The 22071-nt window shown below is 41.4% G+C and overlaps 1 protein-coding gene across 5 annotated transcripts in view; it reads right to left on the bottom strand.

Annotated features, from left to right (window-relative positions):
• KALRN (kalirin RhoGEF kinase) overlaps positions 1-22071 on the bottom strand; it is a 467999-nt gene that overhangs the window by 124310 nt on the left and 321618 nt on the right. For all 5 annotated transcript variants that reach the window (XM_088519566.1, XM_088519562.1, XM_088519564.1 and 2 more), the window contains exons 20-33: positions 20559-20674; positions 19884-20006; positions 17294-17476; positions 16062-16180; positions 14732-14798; positions 13625-13734; positions 12232-12301; positions 10470-10559; positions 6601-6693; positions 5180-5291; positions 3313-3503; positions 2791-2892; positions 1950-2092; positions 488-590 (exon numbers count right to left, since the gene is read on the bottom strand). In XM_088519566.1, the coding sequence (XP_088375692.1) occupies positions 488-590; positions 1950-2092; positions 2791-2892; positions 3313-3503; positions 5180-5291; positions 6601-6693; positions 10470-10559; positions 12232-12301; positions 13625-13734; positions 14732-14798; positions 16062-16180; positions 17294-17476; positions 19884-20006; positions 20559-20674 (1622 nt within the window). The remainder of the gene's footprint in view (positions 1-487; positions 591-1949; positions 2093-2790; positions 2893-3312; positions 3504-5179; positions 5292-6600; positions 6694-10469; positions 10560-12231; positions 12302-13624; positions 13735-14731; positions 14799-16061; positions 16181-17293; positions 17477-19883; positions 20007-20558; positions 20675-22071) is intronic.

The raw sequence follows: 22071 nt of genomic DNA, 5'->3' as shown, positions 1-22071 counted from the left end.
GAGTGGGGTCCAGAATCACAGCGTCTGGAAAGGGTAGGTCTCCCAGGCTCTCAAGATACCAGCCAGGATCCCAATTTTGCTGTATTAATTGGTGTGCAAGCACCTGCATTCCCTCCAACAAATTAGCAGTTTTAGCTCAGAGGGTAAACATGGAACGTAACCAACTGTTTCCTGATTCAGAAGCTGGCTCACTCTAGGGAAGTTCGGCTAGGGAAGAAAATGTTGGTCTGGCTGCATTTCTTCAGAGCCCTTCAATCTCTAGATATTAACCATAAAGAAGCTGTAGCACCAGAGGTGTAACCATGTAAAACAGCAAGACTGATGAGTACCTAGAAACAGACTGGATTTTTAAAGCCTAGCATAGAGGAATACAACTTAGACTAGATCTGTAAAAGACAGGTTGCTTCATTCTGTCTTCTGTGCTGCTCTTCATTTACAATTTTCTGGGGACAGTTACCTGCCGCACATGTTCACATTTCAGTCCTACCTTATCACTGTCCACTGTGTTCTGCGATGTCCTGGATGCAATGGAAATGGTGTCAGGTTGGCTGCTCCCATCTCCTTGGCTGTCTGCATCATCTACTCCATCTCTGCAAAAGACAACAGCACTCACTTACTGTCCTACCTTGGAAAGTGCAAAGCTTCACAGGGGCACTTGAGAAGCGCAGAGTCAGCAGGCCAGAGCTGGCTTTGTGCTAAAATTACCTCACTGATACAGCCAACTTTGCTACGTAACATGTAATTTAAAATGATGTCACTCGCAACCATTGGGTTGGGATTTGCACATAATCACAACGTTTGCTGCTGGAAACAGGATGACCATTCCCTGTGTATTTACAGCAGAGAAGACACTGGTGTGTAGAAATAGCTCTGTAATAAGGGTGTCAGCCAGAAATTTCCCTCAGTTTAGATTTCTTCCCTAACCAAAACCGGTGAGCCCTAGCTACATGTGACATTGAAAGAAAGGGCATTTCTCCTGTCTCAAAGAAGCCCGTGTTTTCAAGAGTTTAATACTAAGCCATAAAAATGATATCCAAGTACATACAGAGACAGTGTATATCTGGTACCAGTTTGCTAGCAGAAGGAGTTTGTTTCCCTCCTGAAATTCTCCTTAAGTCTTATTGGTCTTTCAAAATACACATTCAAGAAATATGAAAAAATATACATGTGGACAAAAGAAAAAGCCAAAAAAATGAGATTCCAATTCTGTGCTAGAAAACTTTTGTGTTGGTGCATGTCCCAGTGAAGAAAGGGCTTTATTTCTGCTTTACTTTTATTTATTTATGCTTTATGACAACTCTTCCAGGTTACCTTGATCACTCACTTTCTTGGTACTTGTGTAGCACAACTTGAAGTCAGGGAATAGTTACATGATAAAACTTAATGAGGAATGGAAGATATGCAAACTACAAGTGACTTTTTGGAAGGGCAGCATGGGAATTGAATCCTAGAATAGTGAAAAATAATCAATTTCATGTAATTTCTATTTAATCCTGGATTCCAAGAGGTTGAAAAAGAAATTTTTAGTATTACTTCCCAGTGTGTAAATCAGTTCATATTTAATGATGAAACACAGATTCTCCAGTCTAGTAATAACTTGTCATGACCAGTTATGATTTTCACTGTCAAACAATTTAAAACATCAAACAGGATAAAAAGAATCTGTTAACATTCAAATTCATAGGAGTAAATTCTACTTTGGAAAAGAAAAAGAACCTTAGAGTGGGTGAAGAACTTTCTCTGTTCATGTTCCCCAGTAACCTTGCAAAACAAAGTAAAAGACATTCATACGGATCCCACAAATACTTTCTAGCTACATTTCCTCAGACAAGGCAGAAAAAGCAAAGATTATGAAAACTGCTTCTGACTACAGTAAGAAAATGTAAATAGATTCAATAAAAACCCCACAGATACCACATTGCTGTCAGTCAACACAAGGTTAAGGTTACCTTCTACTGTTGTTTCGTTGCTTTGCTGGTGTCTTGGGGAGCTGAATTGGTTCTTTCAGAGCTCCTTTCAGATGAATAATCCTTTCTTGAATGACTTCCCGAATATTTTTGATCCATTCCTGTTTTGTTTCAATATTGGATGCCTAAAGTTCCAGAAAGCAGAAAGAAAGAGAATTTGTTATATTTCCAATATCCTGGTTCATATGTAGAAGAATCATGGTCAGCTGAAGAAAATAAATGATTAACTTTTTTTTGACTCTTTGCTGTGTTGTTTTAGCTGCTGGAATACCTGGTGGCCTCAGGAGAACTGAGAGGGTTTTTATTATCATTCCTACTTGGCAAGCAACAGCAAAGCACTTAAGCTCTGGATAAATATATTTAATGCTACCAATACAGCACGCTCTGTGGAGGAAAAATAGGTTATCAGTGCACAGCTCGGAATTCCTCAGACAAAATACTACAGCGTGAATTCTTCATTAGGAAATCAGTACCAGAAGTGGCTGTCAGCTCAGGAGGTCTGAGGACAAGCACAGTGGCAAAAGTCTAGGAGCAATTACAATTCTTTGCCCAAATACTCTCAGATGTGCCCTGTGTTACAGTGTGCAGCTGCTCAATCCAGATTGCAAAAGGAGAGATAAATTCAGCAAGGATGCACAACTGCATGGTCTTAATTCATACTGTGGTCTCAGAGCTGAGTTTACTCCTGATGTAGGCATGGTCCCTCTGGGAAGCATGGGAGCCATATGAAAATGAGAAAGGGACAAAACTGACCTTCCATTTAGAGCTCCCAAAGCCTCACCTAGAAGCTCTAGAGGCAAAGCAAGCCAGCAAAAAGACTCACTTTCAGCACTGTTTTATTGTCCGAGGATGGTGTCCGGCCAGACCACAAGGCAAATTTACAGGGATCTCCTTCAACATGTTCCGTCACTCCCAGTTCTGAGGTCTAGTGGAGGAAAGTTGATGAGAGATTTCATACGTATGAAGCCTCTTGAGTCCAGAAAACTTTACATATGTAAGGGGAAAGCGGAGGAGGCAGGGAAGGATAAGGGAATGAGATCTTTCTTCACTACGCAGAGATGAAAGAAAGAGAACAGCAGCAGGGGATGGCAAGGAAGACGGAACGGTCTGAGTGATCCTCCTCACATCTTCCCAACACCCCCTAACACCACACAATCTTGAACCTCTCCAGACTCACTGTGAGCTTAGCTTTGAGGCAGAGCCCTCTCCAGGAGCCCTGTAGAGCCCAGAGCCAACCATTTTGGTGGCATGGTATTCCCAACCCAACACAGCGATGTGAGTCAATCCCCCACATCCACCTCTACCTACGAGAAACCCAGAATATTTTCTCTGAAGCCACACCTACCAGTAACTTGTTCTTGTAAACGTATTTTGTGTGTCCTGAAGAATCTTTGATCTCTTTGCTAAACACCAAAGAGATTTCAAAGAGAAACAAATGCCTCTCACGGCCTTTCCGAATGAGAGACTTGGGATCCCACACTTGGAAGGAATCCTGAAGGATCAGCTCTCCCTGGACATCCAGGTTCTCATCAAACCCTAAATAAAGCACACACAACACATTTGCTCTTGTGGTCAGTACTGCCTATAAACAACAGGGCAGGAAGGACTTGGAATAAAACTCAGGCTCTCCACTGTGCAAATGCTGAAAGTCCACTAATGGGCAACCACTGTCTTAGTGAAAATACTGTTTTCTTTTTTTCTATTGTCATGGAATATGCATGTTTTATGTGCTACATGGGACTGCTACCAAGTGTAGTAGTATTTCCTCAAAGATAAATACTGTAATGGGTTCAGTGGTGGTTACTGTACACAGAGTTACAATGCAGGGAATCTTATGCACATCACCATAATTTCAGAGATTTAACATGTGGTGGCTAGAAGTGCCCTATCACATCATGATTCCTTTCAGCAGGCTAACCAGATCTCCAAGGGCCTGTCTGACCCAACGGCAGTGGGAATCTGGAACTGTATTTATGAGTATTAAGTGGTCTGGTGTTTGAAACAAGCTCTCAGGAAGTGCTCCTGACCCTCCGAGCTGCATGTCAAGAACATTCCTAAGGCTGAGGATCAGAGCGCTCAGGCCACACGGTCTGGAGGGCTGAGGTAGAAGGGGAGCTGTAAGTGCCCCTGGCTGCAGGGTGCCCTCGCAGCCGCTGTCCCAGCCGCCCGCTGGTCACGCTTCTCCCCAGAGCTGAGTATTGCTCCTCCAGCAGCAGCGCTGCCGCTGCTTGTCTAGGTAGCCTTGGCAGGGCAGCAAGCAGCCCTGAGCCCTCGTGTTGCCTACCCCGCTCCACATACTCAGAGGGAATGTTTTATTCAGAAGACAGCTTTCCACGTGCTCGTCTGCGCTAACCCGACCATCCCCTGCACGGGCACGGTGATCTCAGGGGAAAAGGTGATCGCAGAGCTGCTTTTCACCAGACACTGCAATGAAAACCAGCTTCACTGTGGCCTTACCTACACGAGGTCAATTTTCCTCCTGACAGTTTTAATCAACTAGGCCTAATGTGTTGCTTATCTTTTGGCACCATATCCTTTTCCCTGATTGTTTTCTACTCTTTTTCTTGGTTCTGACTCAAATTGGAAATAATTTTCACACTCTAATCAAATGACTGAGAAACATTAAAGCATCTCTCTCCAGAATAAAATTTTCAAATTTTAGAAGCATGCCGCACATCAAAAAGCCAATAAATGACTTAACTTTGGAGCAACTGGAACATTTTTTTCTACAGTTCTGAAATACCTTTTTATTATTTTTGCATCATTTTACTAATGTTTTGAAACACAAACTGTTTGGGTTCAGAAAGCCTGAACTTTTTCTTTTGAAGTATTGAAACAGAGTATTTCAAAATGTTTTTATCCACTAAACATTAGGGCCTATGGGCAGCTAAATTGAAAATCTTTCAGAGGAGTTTTCCCTTGTTTCAGCAAGTGTGTGTGTGTGTATACACACACACCACCTGTATGCAAAATATTCATGTATGTATGTATGCATGTATACATGTATGTATAAAATGCCCAAAATTCCTAGCCCACTTTAATTTTCCAAAAATTTCCAAGACATTTCAGCAAGAGCTAGGAAATACCTGAAAAATGTAAACCAGTCAACTGCTTTGCTGCCATGAACCTGTAGCAACTTTTTGCACAAGACATAAGGTGGCTTCACTCATTTGCGAATCCCTCCCTTGCCCAGCTCCCTGCCCCTCTGCTACCTTCCAGCATGCTGACGTGCATGGCATCGTTGGCCTTCTTGGGGACGCTGAGCATCACTTCCAGACCATCTTTGAGTTCTCCTTTGCCCTCTTCGCAGCAGGTAAGCAGTTCCTAAGAGGCAATGCAGAACACCTATGAAGAAAAATCTGCCCAATGTGCAAGCTCAAATTCAGATTGTGTTTCTTGCTGTATAAAGCACATCATAGTTACAGCAACTTTGCTAACAGTGACAGAGTAAACTGGAACCGAATCAAAATCCACTGTGAATGCTCAGACATAGTGGGGATCAAGCAGGAATGACTATAAAACATGACAAACAAGCTGCTCTCAAATGAGACTGTGCATTTAGAGGTTTTCAGGAACTTTCTGTCTGTGCTGCAGATTTCAGTCAGTGCATCTCTGTAAGCCAGGGCTGTGGGGTCCCTGCCTGAGCCAGCAGCACAGGCCACTCTCGCCCTGTTGTCAATGTGCTGCACCTGGGCAGGCAGGAGAGACTCATGTGAGGAGGAGGTCCAAAGGGTGATGACTGGAGGGGTGTTGCTGCCCTCCCATTAGCTCTGGTTGGTGCGGTGCTGGCTTGTCACAGCACTGACAAGGCTGTAGTAAACCCATCTGTTCTTTCAATAACCTGTTACAAAGCACATACTTGTCAGCACATCAAAGCACCACGTAAACATCTTGCTAGGGTAGTGTATCACACACACAGGAAGCTCTAAAAACTTGCAAGTACGATCCATGGTCAAAGCTTTTCAAAGTCAGAATCTGTTTCTTCCTTTAGCACCCAGGTATTTTTTCTGCACTTGTCAGTTTTGAAGAGGGGTCCAGCTGATCAAGTTAGATCTTAAATTCACCTATTCACATGACATTACAAGAAAACAACACGGGAAATGTTAACTCCGGAGTCTTCTGATTAGTTTATGAACATTTCCCCTGTTCTTCAAACACAAAAGTATCAGCTCCCAAACAGAATCTGATTATAGTGAGGGAATCTCTCTCAAGAGAAATTTCCCGAAGTTCAGCTTTCCCAAAGTTCAGCTGCTTGGAGCAGCTGAAGCCTCTAATCAAAATGTCACATGTCCCCAACTTAGCAGGAAAGAAAGTAAAGAAAAACAATTTGATCATCTCTTTTTCTAAGTTTTGTCTTTTTAGAATTACATCTACTTGGATACCCCAAAACAGCTGAAGCAGCTGATCATTTTTGGCTTTTTTTTTCTTTTCTGAGAGTCTTTTCCTTTACAGTATCCAATACAATGTCACCATTTCCTGACACATTCAGGCCTGAGAATATGAGTAGCAGCTCAGCATTGCTGCTCACAGGTCACGAACAGTTTGAAGAGACAACTACATAAAGAATAAAAGGTAGCTCATTAAATTCGTGAACTGCTTTACATGAGATGACTTGGGCAGGTCCCTAAGGTACCTTTAGTAGGAGCTGGTATTTCGTGATCCTCTGGACAGGCTTGATCAAGTAAGAAGAGATGGAGTTGGCCAGACCATGCCTTTGCTGAATTTCCTACAAGAGAAAGAAACAGCAGTCAGACACAGAACACTTGTAGCTTCCTGCCATAACTAATTTTAGTTCTGGATCTCTGCATTTCTTTGTTTAGATTTTTTAAATTGTCTTTAAATTCACATGCAAATACCAATATTGTTTCAGACAGGCTGTCAATAACCAACAGAGTCCCCTTACGGCAATTTAAACTGCTGAAACTCCGTGTGAGTTGAACTAAGGCTGTGGTGAGTAACTACACAGGGTTTGAATTAAGTATGACTTTTTATCATGTCAACTGGTTTCTCCTGGCTATGAAGGCTGAAAGCAGAGTCTTCACATTCAAATAAAGTAACATTCAAACAAATTCCACAAATAGGGTACAAATTTAGCTGTTCACACATAAGGACCCAATACCATTTGAGAGCTCTGAGGTAACTGAAATGTCTGCATGGGACTAACAGGTCTGACATAACAGCTGACAGACCTGTGCTGCTCTGAGGTGACATCTGGGAACAGGACAGATAGCACTGAATACCTCCGGTCTGTCAAACAAATCACACCCTAAATGTGTGTGTTGATCACTGTGATGTCCTCGGGAATTTCCAGAAGCATCTAAGCATGGTGGGTCTGCAAAGGGTCCAGCTGCTTCCCTCCAGCTGGTTCCAGGGGCATTTGGGAGCTCCTCTCTAAGAGTTCAGCTACACCAGGCTGGAATTCCTTCTATATGCACCCTGGGCAGAAGGATCCTGGGCATCCCTCTCCCTTCTACTCAGGCAGGCCAAGCTCTGGCCATTAGGATATGTTCAGTTCCTAAGGGTACACATGGGGATGGGGAAGGGGAATGGAAGGAATTGTTATCTGCAGCTAATGGAGAGTAAATATTAGGCTGTAAAGAGAAGTCACAGGAGGAAAAGCTGCCAAGAACAGAGAGATTTTCTCCGTGTACACAGTTGGATTTTCTGCTGAGTACTAGGGAGGTTGCTGTTTTTTTTTTTTTTTTTTTTTTCAGCTCCAGTGTTTATTTTTTCACTGGGATGCAAAAAATACCCACTTTTAATGTTTTTGAAACAACTCTCACTAGTGCCCTGAATAACACCCAAAAGGGAAGGGCTCAGTTTGGGGGTTAATGGAGTTTGTACGAAGCTGAGTCACAGAACAGTCTCTGCCCAGCACACGGCCAGGGCTCAGTGAGGAGCCACGGGAGCCAGCAAGACCTCGGCTGGCCAGGCCTGTGAACCTCCTGCGCTGGCTAAGTGCACTTGTTTTTCTAGAATATTTTGTAACATCTAAATTATGAATTCAGCTCCACTCCTTCCTCCCAAGTCTCTGAAGAGCATGGCCTCTTCCCAGCAGAATGGTTCTCCGGGGCATCGCTTGAGGTGCCAGGATGCTCCCAGGGTATCCTACTCCCAGCCAGACCATATGCAGACTGACTGAGTTTGCAGGCTGGCCAGCTGTCCCCACTGAGCTGAATCTGGAGCAGGAAAGTAACAGCAGTGCTATGTGACAACCAACAAATATACTGCTGGAAAGGGACTTTTTCCCTGCAGGTCCTCCCTCTGACCCCGGAACTGAGGTGTTGGTATCGTATGTTAGTAACCAAGAATATTTCCGGTTAGTCTGAAGTATATGGTATTACAACTATTAAGAATTGCTAAATATATTAGGCATTACTTATCTTTGAAACCACTGAACTGCCAGCAGTTTAGAATACAGTAAATACTGTTAGGTGATCAACAGGACAGGTATAAAAAGTTCAAACAAAATCATTAGTCTACTGCAGATATTAAAAAATATTAAAACACATGGCTCCTTTCCCCACATATTTTCTAAGCTAAGATAACCATACCAACAACTTCTGAATTTCTTAAGCAAAGCAATATCCATAGGGAAAAGAGAGAGCCGTCTTAATCTTTTAACAGACTATTATTACAGGATAAATTAGAGAAGTATCTACATGATTTAATAGACTAGCACTACAGGATAAATTAGACAAGTTTGACAACTGAAAGCTTGCACATAAATTTCCACCTGTATCAGCTGGTTTAATAAGAGATATTGCTTTTCTCTACAGATATGACTTCACTTACGTCCTTAGGCTATCCTAGCTTCTCTAACACTGCTACTAATTGTATTCACAATTTCAGACAAGATATGTCACTTTTCTTTGTTCCTTCTGCTAATCATTTAAGGCCTGAAATGAGCCCCGAAGCTGCAAATTTTCCATGGATTTGAAGGGTTCAGTGAGACAAGCAGGACAGCTTGTTCACATCTCAAAGGTGGCACTTTGTGATGGTTTAGGCAATTTAGGGGTTTACTACACTTGTAATCTTCAAACAGGCTTCTTACTAATCTGTATTTTTCCAGACAGTTCTCTCTCTTCCTAAGGGTGTTTTGGGATCCTCCAGGTCTTGTTTGGAAGAAAAGAACCAGTCATGTCCTTTGTGTTATTCCAGAGCCAGACTCTGTGCTGCCCTGCACCTTGGGCAGCCCTTCACCCAACGGCAACGCGTCCCCTTCAAAATCAAGATAAGGAGGATTTACAGGTGCTCAGCACTAGCTTAGTCACTTGGACTGCAGGCCTAGAAAAGCTGTCAGGATTAGCCAGCTTTCTCCTTTTGCCCAGGTGTCATAGCACAGCTCAGCACAACTCCCACCAGCGGAAGAAAAACATCTCCCCTTGCAAAACAGCACATGCTGACACACATGGGCTTTCCCTGTTGAGCAAGAAGGCTTCCATTCCACATCCACAGCTGGAGTGGAAAAGTTTTGCAGAGCAAACACCTTCTAATCCGTGTGAACAACACAAATAAACACCGAAGGCGGCCCCAAAGCTCCTCATGTCCCAAACCAGTACAGCCCATTCAACAGGCTCAAGCGCCACCTCCTGGAAAAGCTTCTTGCTTCCAGCCTTCTTGCAGGGAGACAATTTGGTGCCTGGACCAAGAACAACGCTCTTGGGACAAAGATGTGCATCACTCTTCTCCGGGCTCATGTGAGACCTCTGAAGGCTGAATTTAACTGAAAGACTATACTTGGCAGTACACACGAAACCAGAGGAGCTGATTCATATCTGCTGCCAACTGTATCACGGGCTTGTTCCTTCTGAGTGGTTATATTTGTTAAAGGAATTTTTAGGTGTGTTTTAGAGGCAAGATCTTAGTATTTTTTCAGAAAGGTTACTTAAGCCTGTGAGCTGCCAGAAGAGCATGGCAAAACAGATGAGGGACAAGTCAGGTTTCAAAAACGAGAGGGAAACCTTAGTTTAAAAGTATCAAAAAGCTTTGAAGATTTTTCTCAATCTACAAACTGTTTGGAGCCTGCAAATGTTTATTACCAGCTTTAGGGTTTGTATGGGAAATAGTCTAATTGCAGGCAATGGAGTTCTTACTGACACAATGAGGCAAATGTTTAATAGGGTGAATAAAATCTGCAGAACAGGATCTTGTTTTGGACTTACAGATTTCAGGTCATAAAATGTAACAGGATCTGCTTTTCATTTTATCACTAAAATCAGAAGAAAAGAGCACATCTGAATGATATCTTTAGAGAGGTCTGGGTCTGAATAATGCACAAAGGTTCCCGTAAGAATGCCTGTCTCCATTACAAATGACTTGCTACTCTGATGAAGATCACACATCACACCCCAGCATATCAGTTTTCACAGCACATGATATCTGCAGTGGAATGAAAAACCGAAATGCTAAAGTACAAAAAGGCACCCGCTGCTCAGATGTAAAGAGGAAGTGTTTCAGCTGCAAAATGTGTACTGAAGGAAAATGGCAATGGCTGCTTACATCAAAGAAAGTCCCTGCGTGTTCCAGGATGAGTTGGCTGGAGTCAGGCTTGTTTTTGCAGTAGGTGACATACATCTGAAATTTATCCGCCTGTGAAAACAAACATCAAGGGAAAAACAAAATAAGCTATTACTTTGCTCCCACAATCTCTCATTAAGGCTCACTAGGAAAAATGTAGGTGGTAAACCCCCATCTCTCACAGCACTAAAAAAAATGCACATCAAAAACTGAGGAATTAGAGGCAGTCCATACCTTACTGAGCATTTCTGAGGGGGATGAGATGCACCACATAATGACTACAGGAGGTTTTCTTTAACAAGTGTCACAGAGGGAAGGCCTAACACTTTAAAGCATCTGTATGTTACATAGATTGTATCCAAAAGTCATAAGGCCTCAAATCTCACTCACAAGGTGTTGGCTCTATCACCTACTTGCAGACAAAGTCACTAAGGAAACTCTGGGCAAGAGACTCACCTAGTTCAAACTATCTAGAGTCAACATTTTTGATTAGAGGTTGCTCAGATTTCTAAGGCCTGGCCTTTCCTACCTTGGTTCACATTCTAATGTCTCAAACTTTATGTTGTGCTAAGAGTGCTTTGCATTTCTCTTCCTAATTTATTTATTTTTAAGAGGAAATTAAAAGCATCTGTGCACTCCTGCCTCAGAGCAGTTTTGTGTTACTGAACTGGGCTCCCTGGGGAGGCAGGCAAGCCAAAGGGAAGAGGAAGACTGACTCTGCTGAATCCTATTGGATTTTTGATACCAGGTACCTAAACAACAGGATCCTGCAATTGGGCAGGCAGCTTTATTTTTACGAGCATAACTGTACACACAGCTCTGGACAGGCACTATTACTCACGTGACTGCCATGTGCCATTACTATGTGACTAATGTTACTATCTTAAAGAAGCCATTAAGATTTTGTGCAGAATGATATGTAAACATGCTTGTCTTTCTTTAAATGTGGAACCTCTTTTCTGTAAATATTTTTTTCTGAAGTACTTTTATCAATATTTCCATCACATTTTTTAATTAAAAAATTGTTTGAAATGGTCCAAACACATTGTTTTGGGTAAATGAAAATGTTCCGTAATTACTTTGAAGATACTAATTCTCCACTTTAAAACATGAAGAAAAACATCAGAAAAATCATCAAAATGGTTGAAATAAATATTTTGAAGAGAGGACAGTTTTCATACAAACAAATTACCATAGCTAATTCCCGGAGACGTCTACGCCTTTATGACTTTTAGCATCAAGACTTCAAAGGCTCTGTTGGAAATTCTCAAACAGATGCCATTAGGTAATGCAATCAGACAGCCCAGTCATTCAGCAATTTGATAATCATTTCTGAAGGAAAATGTTGCATTTTGCATAATTTGCCTTTCTGGAAGTCTCTTGCATTGCTGCAATTTTCTAAAGAGGGCACATGATGATTTTAAGTGTTCACGCTCCTAGAATCCTCTGCAAAGGAATGGATGTCACGTTTATGAAACAGGCTGCAGAACCAGCACAGGTGAAACCTTCCTGCTCAGTGCAGGTCAAGGACAGAGGCTCTAAGAAGCCTCTTGAATCATTGCTCACGATTTAAGACAGGGAGCTTTCATCCCAGGAGAGGTGAAGGGGAAAGCAGTCCTTGTTCCAGTTTAGCTCTTGCTCTCACTTATCAAGAGGACATAACCCTTGCACCAATTCCCAGCTTGTTTCTGTCTGTGCTGGAGGAATTAATTTGAATAAATAATGACAAGAGGAGCCTCATTACCCAGGTGACGAAGCAGTGGCCCACATCCTCAGGCAGTTGCTCGTACTTCTCCAGTTCTTTCAAAAAAATACTGAAAAAAAAAAAGAAGACACCAACATAATTATAGTCAAGTACCCAGAAGAGATATACGGCCAATGAGTTAGTCAGTGTTAATGATCAATGACTGTATCTGGATCACACAGCTAATCAAAAGTGTCCTGCCTGTGGAAAAAGCATGTCCCTACTAAGGGATGCTTCATTATTGGAGCACAACAGTGTTTGCCTCAGCTAGAAAGGAAAAGATAGCAATTCCCAGGAGGGGGTCGGTGTGCTCAGGGAGGTCAAGCAAGGCACAAGAACCAGACAGTGAATCTTCAAAATGATCTTGTGCAGTGGTCAGAGCACCACAAAGAGGAGAGGGAGAGTGGGAAGGTAACTAGCAGATCTCAGCACAGTTTTAAATGGACAAAGAATATTTATGAATATGACTGGCAATTCATGCGGGCTGGAAGTCATTTCATCCTTTCAGTAAAGGCCCTTTCAAGGTAGTAAGTAATTTCATTCTAATATCCTGATAAGTTTGGAAGCTGCTTGCACAAAAGCATGAGTAGGGCAACCTCTACTGGACCTTATCTTCATGATATGGCAGCCCAGTTTAGCTGTGTGAAGCACTGAAAGTTTCAAGAGAGAAAGGTTTTCTGATTTGCATTACCCTTAATCTGTAACTTGAAGACAGACTTTAAAATATTCAGACTGAACTTACATGATTCAGCATCCCTAAATGTTATGTATCTAACTCCTACTGCAATCACGTTATTGCAGGGAAACAATGTCAGGAATGACAAACTCCCAAACTTAGGTTCCATTCCTTTAATTTTGATGAACTATTTGCATTTAAAAATGCCATACAGGTTTACATCCACCTGCATATCTCTTGCAGATATAATGGAGCATCAGATCTTCTCACATTTTGTTAGGGGCACTATTGTAATACTAAATGTATGAAGCACTATGTATCCATCAAGACCTCATTTTTTCATCTGTTAAAACTGAAAGAATGTGTCTTGCTATTTCTACATCCATTCTTCCCCCAATGGATGAACTATTACTTATCTTAGAGATTTTTAAAGCATAGTGCCATACAGTGCCATGAGACAGAAAGTGTATAGGACTACAAAGCAGCGGTATAACATGACTTTAACATTTTTAATCAGCTGTAGGCAAAGTTTAAGCATAAAGTAATTCATTTTTGTAAAATAAAAAATAGGAAAATAGATATTTTGCAAATCTGGATCAACTTCTTTACTTGGGCATCCTACTGCACATGTTCATTGCAAAATCTACATAAACATAATTTATTTTTATGCATTTATTAAAATCAGTAGACATTAACAGAAATATTAGGAAAACCTACTTGTTATGAAAGTCATATATCTCCTGGATGTTGCCAAAGATGATGTGTTCTTTATTAAGGATCCCAGGGGGTATTTCTTCCACTCCACTTGTCATTTCCCAAAGGTAGGTCTGGAAGACATCAGCAATTCTTAGTTTTGAGAGTAAATGCAGTACAAAAGAACAGATCTCCCTGTTTCATTGCCTAAGGCACAGACTGACAAAAGAACCATGCATCTGAGATAAAATAAAAAAGCTAAAAAAAAAAAAAATAGTGTCCCAGGGTCACAAAGAGCTCTCCTGAGAAATTTAGAATGCTGATGCCAAGAAATCTGAAGGAAAAGCAAAATCCTGCCATCCCCAGTCTCTGCTGTCCATCCAGTGGTGCCCAAGAACTGCAGGCAAAAACAGTGCAAAGTTGGGCTTGTCACTTCAGTGGCATTAGATGCATAAAGCTCACTTTATAGCCCCAGGAATGTGAGGGCTGCCAGACTGCACTGAAATACACTCTGCTGTTTGCCCTAAGAGTTACAGATCCTTCAGAAACACCCTTCAAGACACCAAGGCAAAATATGGGACAGAGCAAATTCAGCTCTTTCTCTAGCTTGGTATCATCCAAAGGAATGGGTGTCAATTCTTAAGGAAATGCTCCCTAATTCTATATATATATATATATATATATGTATATATATACGTATGTATATAGCTCCTTGCGGAGTCTCAGGCAATCACTTTTGCTATTCAAGGAGATAAGGACAGTTTTGCATATAAAAGTCCCTTTGCACTCAGGTGCCCAGGGACTGCAGACATTTGCAGCCTCATGCAATAGGTGTAGGGCCTGGTGTTGCCAGGGAGAGAGAAACTCTCTCTGCTGCCCACCCGCTGCCACCAGCAACAGGACCTGCCTCTCCGGCTCTCTCCAGCCCTGGCTCCTTAACTTCCCTCAGTGCTCCTGCATGGTGAGACTTATCCTGTAGTTGACCCACTAACCCACTGTCTCCCACCATGGACTGTTTTCAAGGCCAGCCTTGCACTGGCACTTTGTGGTACAGTGAACGGCACGACTAATGCGTGACAGGATGCCATGTCCTTGCTGGGAATACTGGAGACTCCCCACGCTGGAGCTTACCTCCAAACATTCATGCAAGTCCCTGACATAAGCTTTTTCAGTCTGAAGCAGCTCGGCCATAATGAATCTGAAGAAAGAAAGTATTTTAAGTGCTTTAGACATAACAGGCATTTGTGCAATGAATAGGAAACAAATATTCCTTCTACAGTCTTCATAAATCACTGTACTTTCACTCTAAATCTTCAGCTGCCTCATTTTGCACATTCCAGCTCCATAAATGACAAATCATTTCATACATTTCATACCTTTTCTTCATAAAATTCCATCAGTTTGTATTTCTGCAACACTATAGTGTTGTGTGATATCTGCATGCTCAGCCTCAATGGGCAATTGATTCTCAGCAACATCACTGCCTTTTTTTTTTTTCCATGAGTAAAGACTTGAGAGCGACCCACAACACCTGTATTTTCACAAATATTTAGCTGTAAGTCACACTGAGGCTTGACCTTAACTGGGAATACTGATAGAGATAGGAGGGACTGCTGGCCCAAACAGTCTTCAGCAGCTTGGTACCTGACAGGATGCAACCCAAACCCCTGAGACCAACAAGCACTCCTCAGTGCCTCAAGCTGGGCATCAAAGCTGAAATGCCCAGTGTTCAGAAAACGTATGTGCCATGGGCACTAAGCATACCCTCTGTCCTTAAAGTAGAAATAATTTCTTAGCAAAGTTATCCACCCTAGTGGATATTTCAGAGGACTGAGAAAGATCATTTATTGGAATGCTTTCCTTAATATTATCACACAAAAACTAAGAAAAAATATTGTAATTTTTTTTTAGATTATATATAATGGAATACTCTCCCAATATATACTCTAGCATGAAATATTTTCAATTCTATCATTTCTGCATCCACTGCCATTTGAAATTGAACTTGCAGTGAAATCTGAATTCACTGAAACGCACATTCAACTCCCCTTGTTGTCAATGGAATTTAGAATATAACCAGACATGTGCAGATGCTTTTTAATTTTTCTACTTATTCTACTTTTTCCACGCAGCTGGAAAAACATCATGACAATGGCCATCTCTGTGACATGAAGGTCTAATCAAAGTGCTTGACTTCTCCGCATTTCCAAAAGTTAACTTCTGATTAAAAAAATATAAATAAATAAATAAATAAATAAATAAATAAGATAATCAAACTCTATGTTCTGATATCCTTTTCTAGCCAACAGCCATAACTTCTGCTCTACCACTGCAGGTCTATCTCTACAGTCCTACAGCTGAAAGGAATGACAGGATTGTCAGTCAGTTCTGGTTACATAGGTACTATTGAATCATCATTAGACAACATCTCATTACAGACACGGAGAGTTTTTGGACATACTCTTTCTTTCTGGCAGACTTTCTTTTTTCTTCATTGGCTTCATGGTTTGCATCACGTAGTTTTACTTCCCGGTCCGAAAGACTTGCTGGAATAATATCTAGCTCTAGGTCCTTGTTATCCTAGAAACAGTAATGGTGCAGTTTTAAATTCAATTAATCCTACTGGTGTGCAAAAGACAGCATGCTCATGAGGTTAAATGGATAAGAAGGGACAAAAGTAGGATAAAGCTATCAAGAGCAGAAAGAAGGATATTCAAAGAGATTTAGAAGAACTAAGGAGAGAAAAGGAGAGATTACCCCCTCACTTACTCTTGCACAGGAGAGAATCTTAAAAAACACTGACTATGCATTTAAAGAGCCTCCATTCTTACCTCTGCCTAGGAGTAGGCATAGACAAAGGTCTGAATTTTATCTTACTCCTTCACACCAGAATTAGTTTCGTTATACCTGACTTCATAAATAGTCTGGTAAAGTAGGTCAATACCCAATAAGAGCCTGCAGGCAATCCCTGCTTCCAAAAGCCTTTTGTCATGGAAATACCTTTCCAGAAAGCTATTAGTAGTGATGTTTAAAACAGAAATCCTACAAGGAACAGCATTTTTAAAGTATTTTGAAGGTGTAAGTGAGGGAATTTATTCATCCTGCTTGATGCTTAATTTTGAAGGATGGTTGACTGAAAGCTATTTAAGTGTCTCCTCCTCTGAAAATTTCCCCAAGAGTACAGCCAGGGAATAGCATGAGGATCATATTTTTTTCTCTTGTATTGCTCTGTTTCACCTAAAAGAGCTCAAAGATTACATTGGGGATTTTTTTTGGTTGGTTGGTTGGTTAAAGAATGAGAAAGTGGAAATTTGCAGTCAAATCCTGGTTTTGACTGAAGATGATGGTATGAGAACAGGCTTATGGCTTACACCAAAATCAATATATACTTTTATTTAAATAATGTGCTTCCCACTCTTTCTCAGTACTTCCTGAAAATGGCTGCAAACATTTATTTAGAAAATGAGATCATCATCCACTCAGAAAGTCTGAACATCATCTGCCTCCTTGTCATCTCACTGATCTGTCACAATTAATCAGCCTTTTCTCAGAAGAACAATTCTGAGGTTAGCTGGATTTTAAGTGTTTCTAATAGACATATGATGACCTGCAGCATTCATTCCATAGCTTTCATTTCCCTCTGTGATTTTCAACTTTGGTACAAAAAGCCATCTGGACATGGACTTACAGTACCTCTGTATTGATTCCAAGAGCTTTTTCCAGGGAGTAGCGGTATTTCCCCATCCTGAGAGAGAAGTCACGGTAGCGTTTGTCAACAGTGGTGACCCACTTCCTAATTTCAGTGGCGTGTATATGTCCTTTTTCTACAAAGCTGTCAGCCAGCTGGATGAGGAGCTTCACTTTCTCTTTTGTTTGCTGCCCAAAATAGAGTTTTGTTAGATTATTTTCCTTTGCATTTAAGTTATACAGCAGTCAGAAGCAGCTCATAATTTTATGTACATCATTAAACGGAGTGCATACTTCATCTTAAACAGCATCAGATGCATTAAACTTCCCCCAGTACAATAAGAAGTAATGACAATTTTTTAAAGGACCTGCACGAAGCTGCTGGAGATAGAAAAAGCTAAGAGTTTTGAAACCAAACACAAAAAAAAAATCTTAAAAAAACAGACTGGAAATCAGACACATCTTCTTCTCACAAGCAAAAACTTATTTTTGGCGTGCCTTGGACCAGTAGACAGATTTTAAAATTACACATTATGAAGTGTTCTCAATGACTCTGAATTTGTATCTTGGTGGTTCTGCTAGCCAGTGTAGATGGGGCATTAATACATGAGATATCAGCCGAGGAAGTGGGTCTGGGTCACTGATCTTGGCTTTAGAAACAAACAGAATTTAAATCTAAATTCCTGGTCCTAATTTCCCAGACAGCTCCAGCTGAAGAATTACAAACTGACAGAGGTCTGGACTATAAAATGTCCCCAAACATTTCAGAGGTCTTTCCTATTCTATGGTGATTAAATGTGCCTGGATGCTATGTCTAAGTCAACTCAAAAATGCTTATAAAACAGAGATAGCAGCTACAGAAAATACTCTCAAAAAGCAGCAGGAGAATCAGCTGTATCCTCTTAGATGCTGGAGACCTGCTTTTCAGAGACAGGGAGAAGCTTCCACTCTGCCTGCAGTGAGACCGACTGCCAGGTATGTGACTTTAGCAGCAATCTGGCTACAGATGGTGCCAGATCTGGCTACAGATGGCATGTCAGACCAGAAAGCAACTAGCAAGTTTCAAACACAAAACCAAATTCAAGAAATATCACCAGAAAAATAACTGAACACCAGAATCAGGGACCACCTTAGCAAATTAACTGAGTATTTAAACAATGTTAAGTATGGAAGAGTAAAAAGCTGACTTTGTGTCATACTTAAAGGATACTTCATTCCCCAAATACACTGATGTTTTTGCTTTCCAAACACTTGGTTTGGCCAGAAAGCTGTTGGAATTAGGGAAGGTTTTCAATTACTGCTTATTTTGAGAATAGCATCCATCTGGGAGTGACATATATTTACGAGATTGTATGTGGCACTGGAAATCTTCCAAGTCAGCTGCAAGAAAGTGATTTACTGGAGCTAGGGGAGCAGGACTAGATGTATCAGTGGAAGGAATAGCTGGTAATAGTCAATGAGGAACAAGGTGTAAAATCTAATCCTGAGCTAACTCACGAATTGAAATCGCTTGGAAATTTCAGAATGAATCAGGATTATTCTGATCAAATTTAAGTGATAAACCAGTGCATGACTAGAAGTGGACTGATTATGGATGGTTAGAGTCCACAAGTATTATTAAAGAAATTCTGCATGGATCCTAGCTGAATAAATCAATTTCTATCCATTGCTGTTTATCCCAAACTTTCACAAGCATTCAAAATCAGGAAAAAAGAAGGGTATGAGAAAGAACACAGACTGTGAATCAAAACCATGCAAACATGGACAGCCTAATGAGGAATTTAAGGATTACAGAAGATCAATTTCAGGACAGAGTGAGATGAAGCTATGTAATACCAAAGCTGTGTCCTGTTCCAGTCTGGCTTTGCAATTTAGATCCTTATCAGTGAATGTTAATACCCCTGTGGATTCACTGTCTCTCAATTACCTATATGGTTGGAATTAATTTATCTGAAGCAGATCCAATCACTATTACTCCGCAAAACTCCAGATTTCTCAGAATTGCTCCACATAAATTAATAATATATTCTTGGTAATGCAGCTTTGTATTAAAAAATGCTCACCCTGGAGTTTACAAAGCATTAAAGTATTTCACTAGGATCAGCGGAACATTTATAATGAGATGAATGGTCATTCGTGATCGGTCCAGCTGGAATTAATAAAAACAAATTGTGGTTGTAATAACAGAAGAAAGAGACAGCGAATTGAAGATGACCTTGGATGTGTTCAGAGGTTATGGATTAATTAGTCTACATCATTCCGAACCATTTTCCTTGTATGATTGCTTGAGAATGGAGGATGGGTACGCTCCAGTTGAGTATGAGGCTGCTGTGAACATTCCATGTAAATAGATTTTCCCTTCCCTCTGATGAGAGCAGAAATGCTTCATGCCCAAAACAGACCAACAGAGAGAAAATCTCCTTTTTGTGCTAAAGTAAATGCCACAATCCTCAAAAGAAATTTTGCTTCTGGGTTATGAATGCCAGGAAAACATAGAAAATCAAGGGAACATTATTGAAGAGATCTAAGGCATTGAAAGAGGGCCATAAATATAGGCTAAAGCAGATGCCATAATCGGATGCACGTCACTGTTTACCTTGGCAGGTACTCTGAATTCCCCATATTCCTTCAGGAGTTCCTGAGTTTCTTCTGCTGATTCCCCTGTGGAGTTGTGAGTAGAGAGGTAATATTCGCCCGTTTCTTGGATCCAGTCTAAGGCCTGTGAATGTAGAAAACAACCAAAGGAAAACAAAACAAATAGTCTTTGTATTTCAAGAACTAATCTCTGACAAAAGTCTGCCAAATGAAGGATGTCAGGTCCATTGGGACTTAATACTGTGTCTAGTAAAACATTTTCGAGGAACACATAAAAAGGACACATTAATTAAAGCAGGAGGAGAGGGTACCCAAGATACTGCATGTTTACTAGGAGAAAAAGGAGAGTAGGGAGTTCTACCTATATTAAGACAACTCTACACACGGAAAAAACAGTTTTCTTGTCAGCAATAGCCGGTAAGACAAGTTTGCTCTTGCATTTATTTTAAAAAAAGATGAATGAAATTGGAAATTAATCTGTCCTGGCAAAAATACTGGGTTTTGGATGTTGGGCTTTCTGTAGACTGCCTTAAAAATACATATTTCCCAGGCTGCCAAAAGTTACAGTCTTTAAATACAACCCGGGGATGCAACAAGAACTCCGCACAGAGGCATCACACAGATACAAGAGAATTTACACACCGTCAAGACAGACAAAGCGGGTTCTTCACGCTACCTGTTTGGCACTGCGTTCAAAGACAACGTACTGTTGGCACTGGTCTAATCTCCGCTTCTTCAGAGTCCAGAAGTGAAGGACCCGGTTCTCCCTCTGCAGCAGCTCACTGAGAATGGCTACAGGGCAGAGGAAAACGACTGCGTGACTAGGGATTATGCGCATACGTGCAAAAATAAGCCATAAAAAGCTGAATTTACTCACTCTGACTGCACCAAACTCCCAAGGGCAAGGCCCCTGGGACAGTACTTCTTAAGTATTGGATCAAAAAGGCTGTTTTAAAAGAAAGAACAGAGGTTGGGAGACACCCCAGTAAATACACTGGTATAGGTTATTGCCAGCCCTTCCACTGTCTCCTCTTGCACACTGAGGAGTTTGTCCTGGCTGACATGGGAGGAGAAGAATCAGGATCTATGAGGAGAGGAGCCCGGAGCTCCAAGTCTGCTACCCCTGGCTGGTGATGTCTCTTGTACAGCTGATGCTGCCCAGGGATCCTCCACATGCTCCCTGCACAGTAACTGCAGGGCCGCAGGGCTGGGCTGGGCTGCAAGTCGGTCCCCTAACCTCTTCCCTGCGCAGGGAAGACACAGCAGAAGATGCAGCAGGCCCTTGGGATCACAACAGGCATGTAAGAGAGCTGCTGCTCTGGGGGGCCTAGGAAGGACATTCTCCTTCAAAACACAAGAGTCCTCAGCCAGACCATAAAAGGGCCCGATTCAGCTCTAAAAAACACACTGTGGGTTTAATTTGAAGATAAAGACATGCAAGACTGCATGAGACTGCAAGAGACTTCCAGTGACCAAGAGACTATCAGTGACCAGTATTTTTAAATCTGGGTTTTCTAATTGAAGTGCACTAAGTCGTGTGTAACTGGCAGCACAGTGGCTCATCCCAGGAATTGCTGCGTGGGGAGCTCAGTATGAGTGCTGGTAGCTACCTCCGTGGATGCTTCCTTATCCTTAAGGTGCAACAGCCACTAGAGGGGGTTTAGAGGAGCGCAGCATCGCACTGGTTATATGAACATCTGGGTCCAGCTTCGCATCCAGCTACACTGAGGTACCGTCACTGACAGCACGCCATAAATAAGAGCCTTTTACCCTGAGTCTTTTTTAAAAGCGTACTGATATTCACTGCTTATGTACCAAGTCTGCTGGCAGCAAATGGATTTGGATATGTCCCTCCCAATTTGCAAGTCTGTTATTTTTTACTGACAAAAAAATTTAATTCTGAAGTTAATGGCAAAATTCAGAAGCCTGCCTGGTATCAGCATTTTTTCTGTCTGGATCCTTGACCAAGTCTCTGTACACAGTCCATGCCACGTAATTTTTTTTCCCCATATTAATATATTTGCTTTGGAAGTATAGTAGGTGTTCTGCAAAACAGTGTTTTTATTCTGAACTAAAGTGTCCATTTCAAACGTACTGCAAGTATCTTTATCTTCAATAGCTTTTTCCAGTTATTTCTGTCGAGGAGGGATTGAGGCATGGGGAGAGCAAAGATCAGATTAACACTGAGG

Source organism: Tinamus guttatus, unplaced genomic scaffold (genome assembly GCF_059628265.1).
Source record: "Tinamus guttatus ecotype Peru unplaced genomic scaffold, ASM5962826v1 Tinamus_guttatus_pri_ptg000060l, whole genome shotgun sequence".
Classification (NCBI taxonomy): Eukaryota; Metazoa; Chordata; class Aves; order Tinamiformes; family Tinamidae; genus Tinamus; species Tinamus guttatus.
The sequence above is the reverse complement of the archived record's forward strand: the minus strand, read 5'-3'. Positions and strand labels throughout refer to the sequence as shown.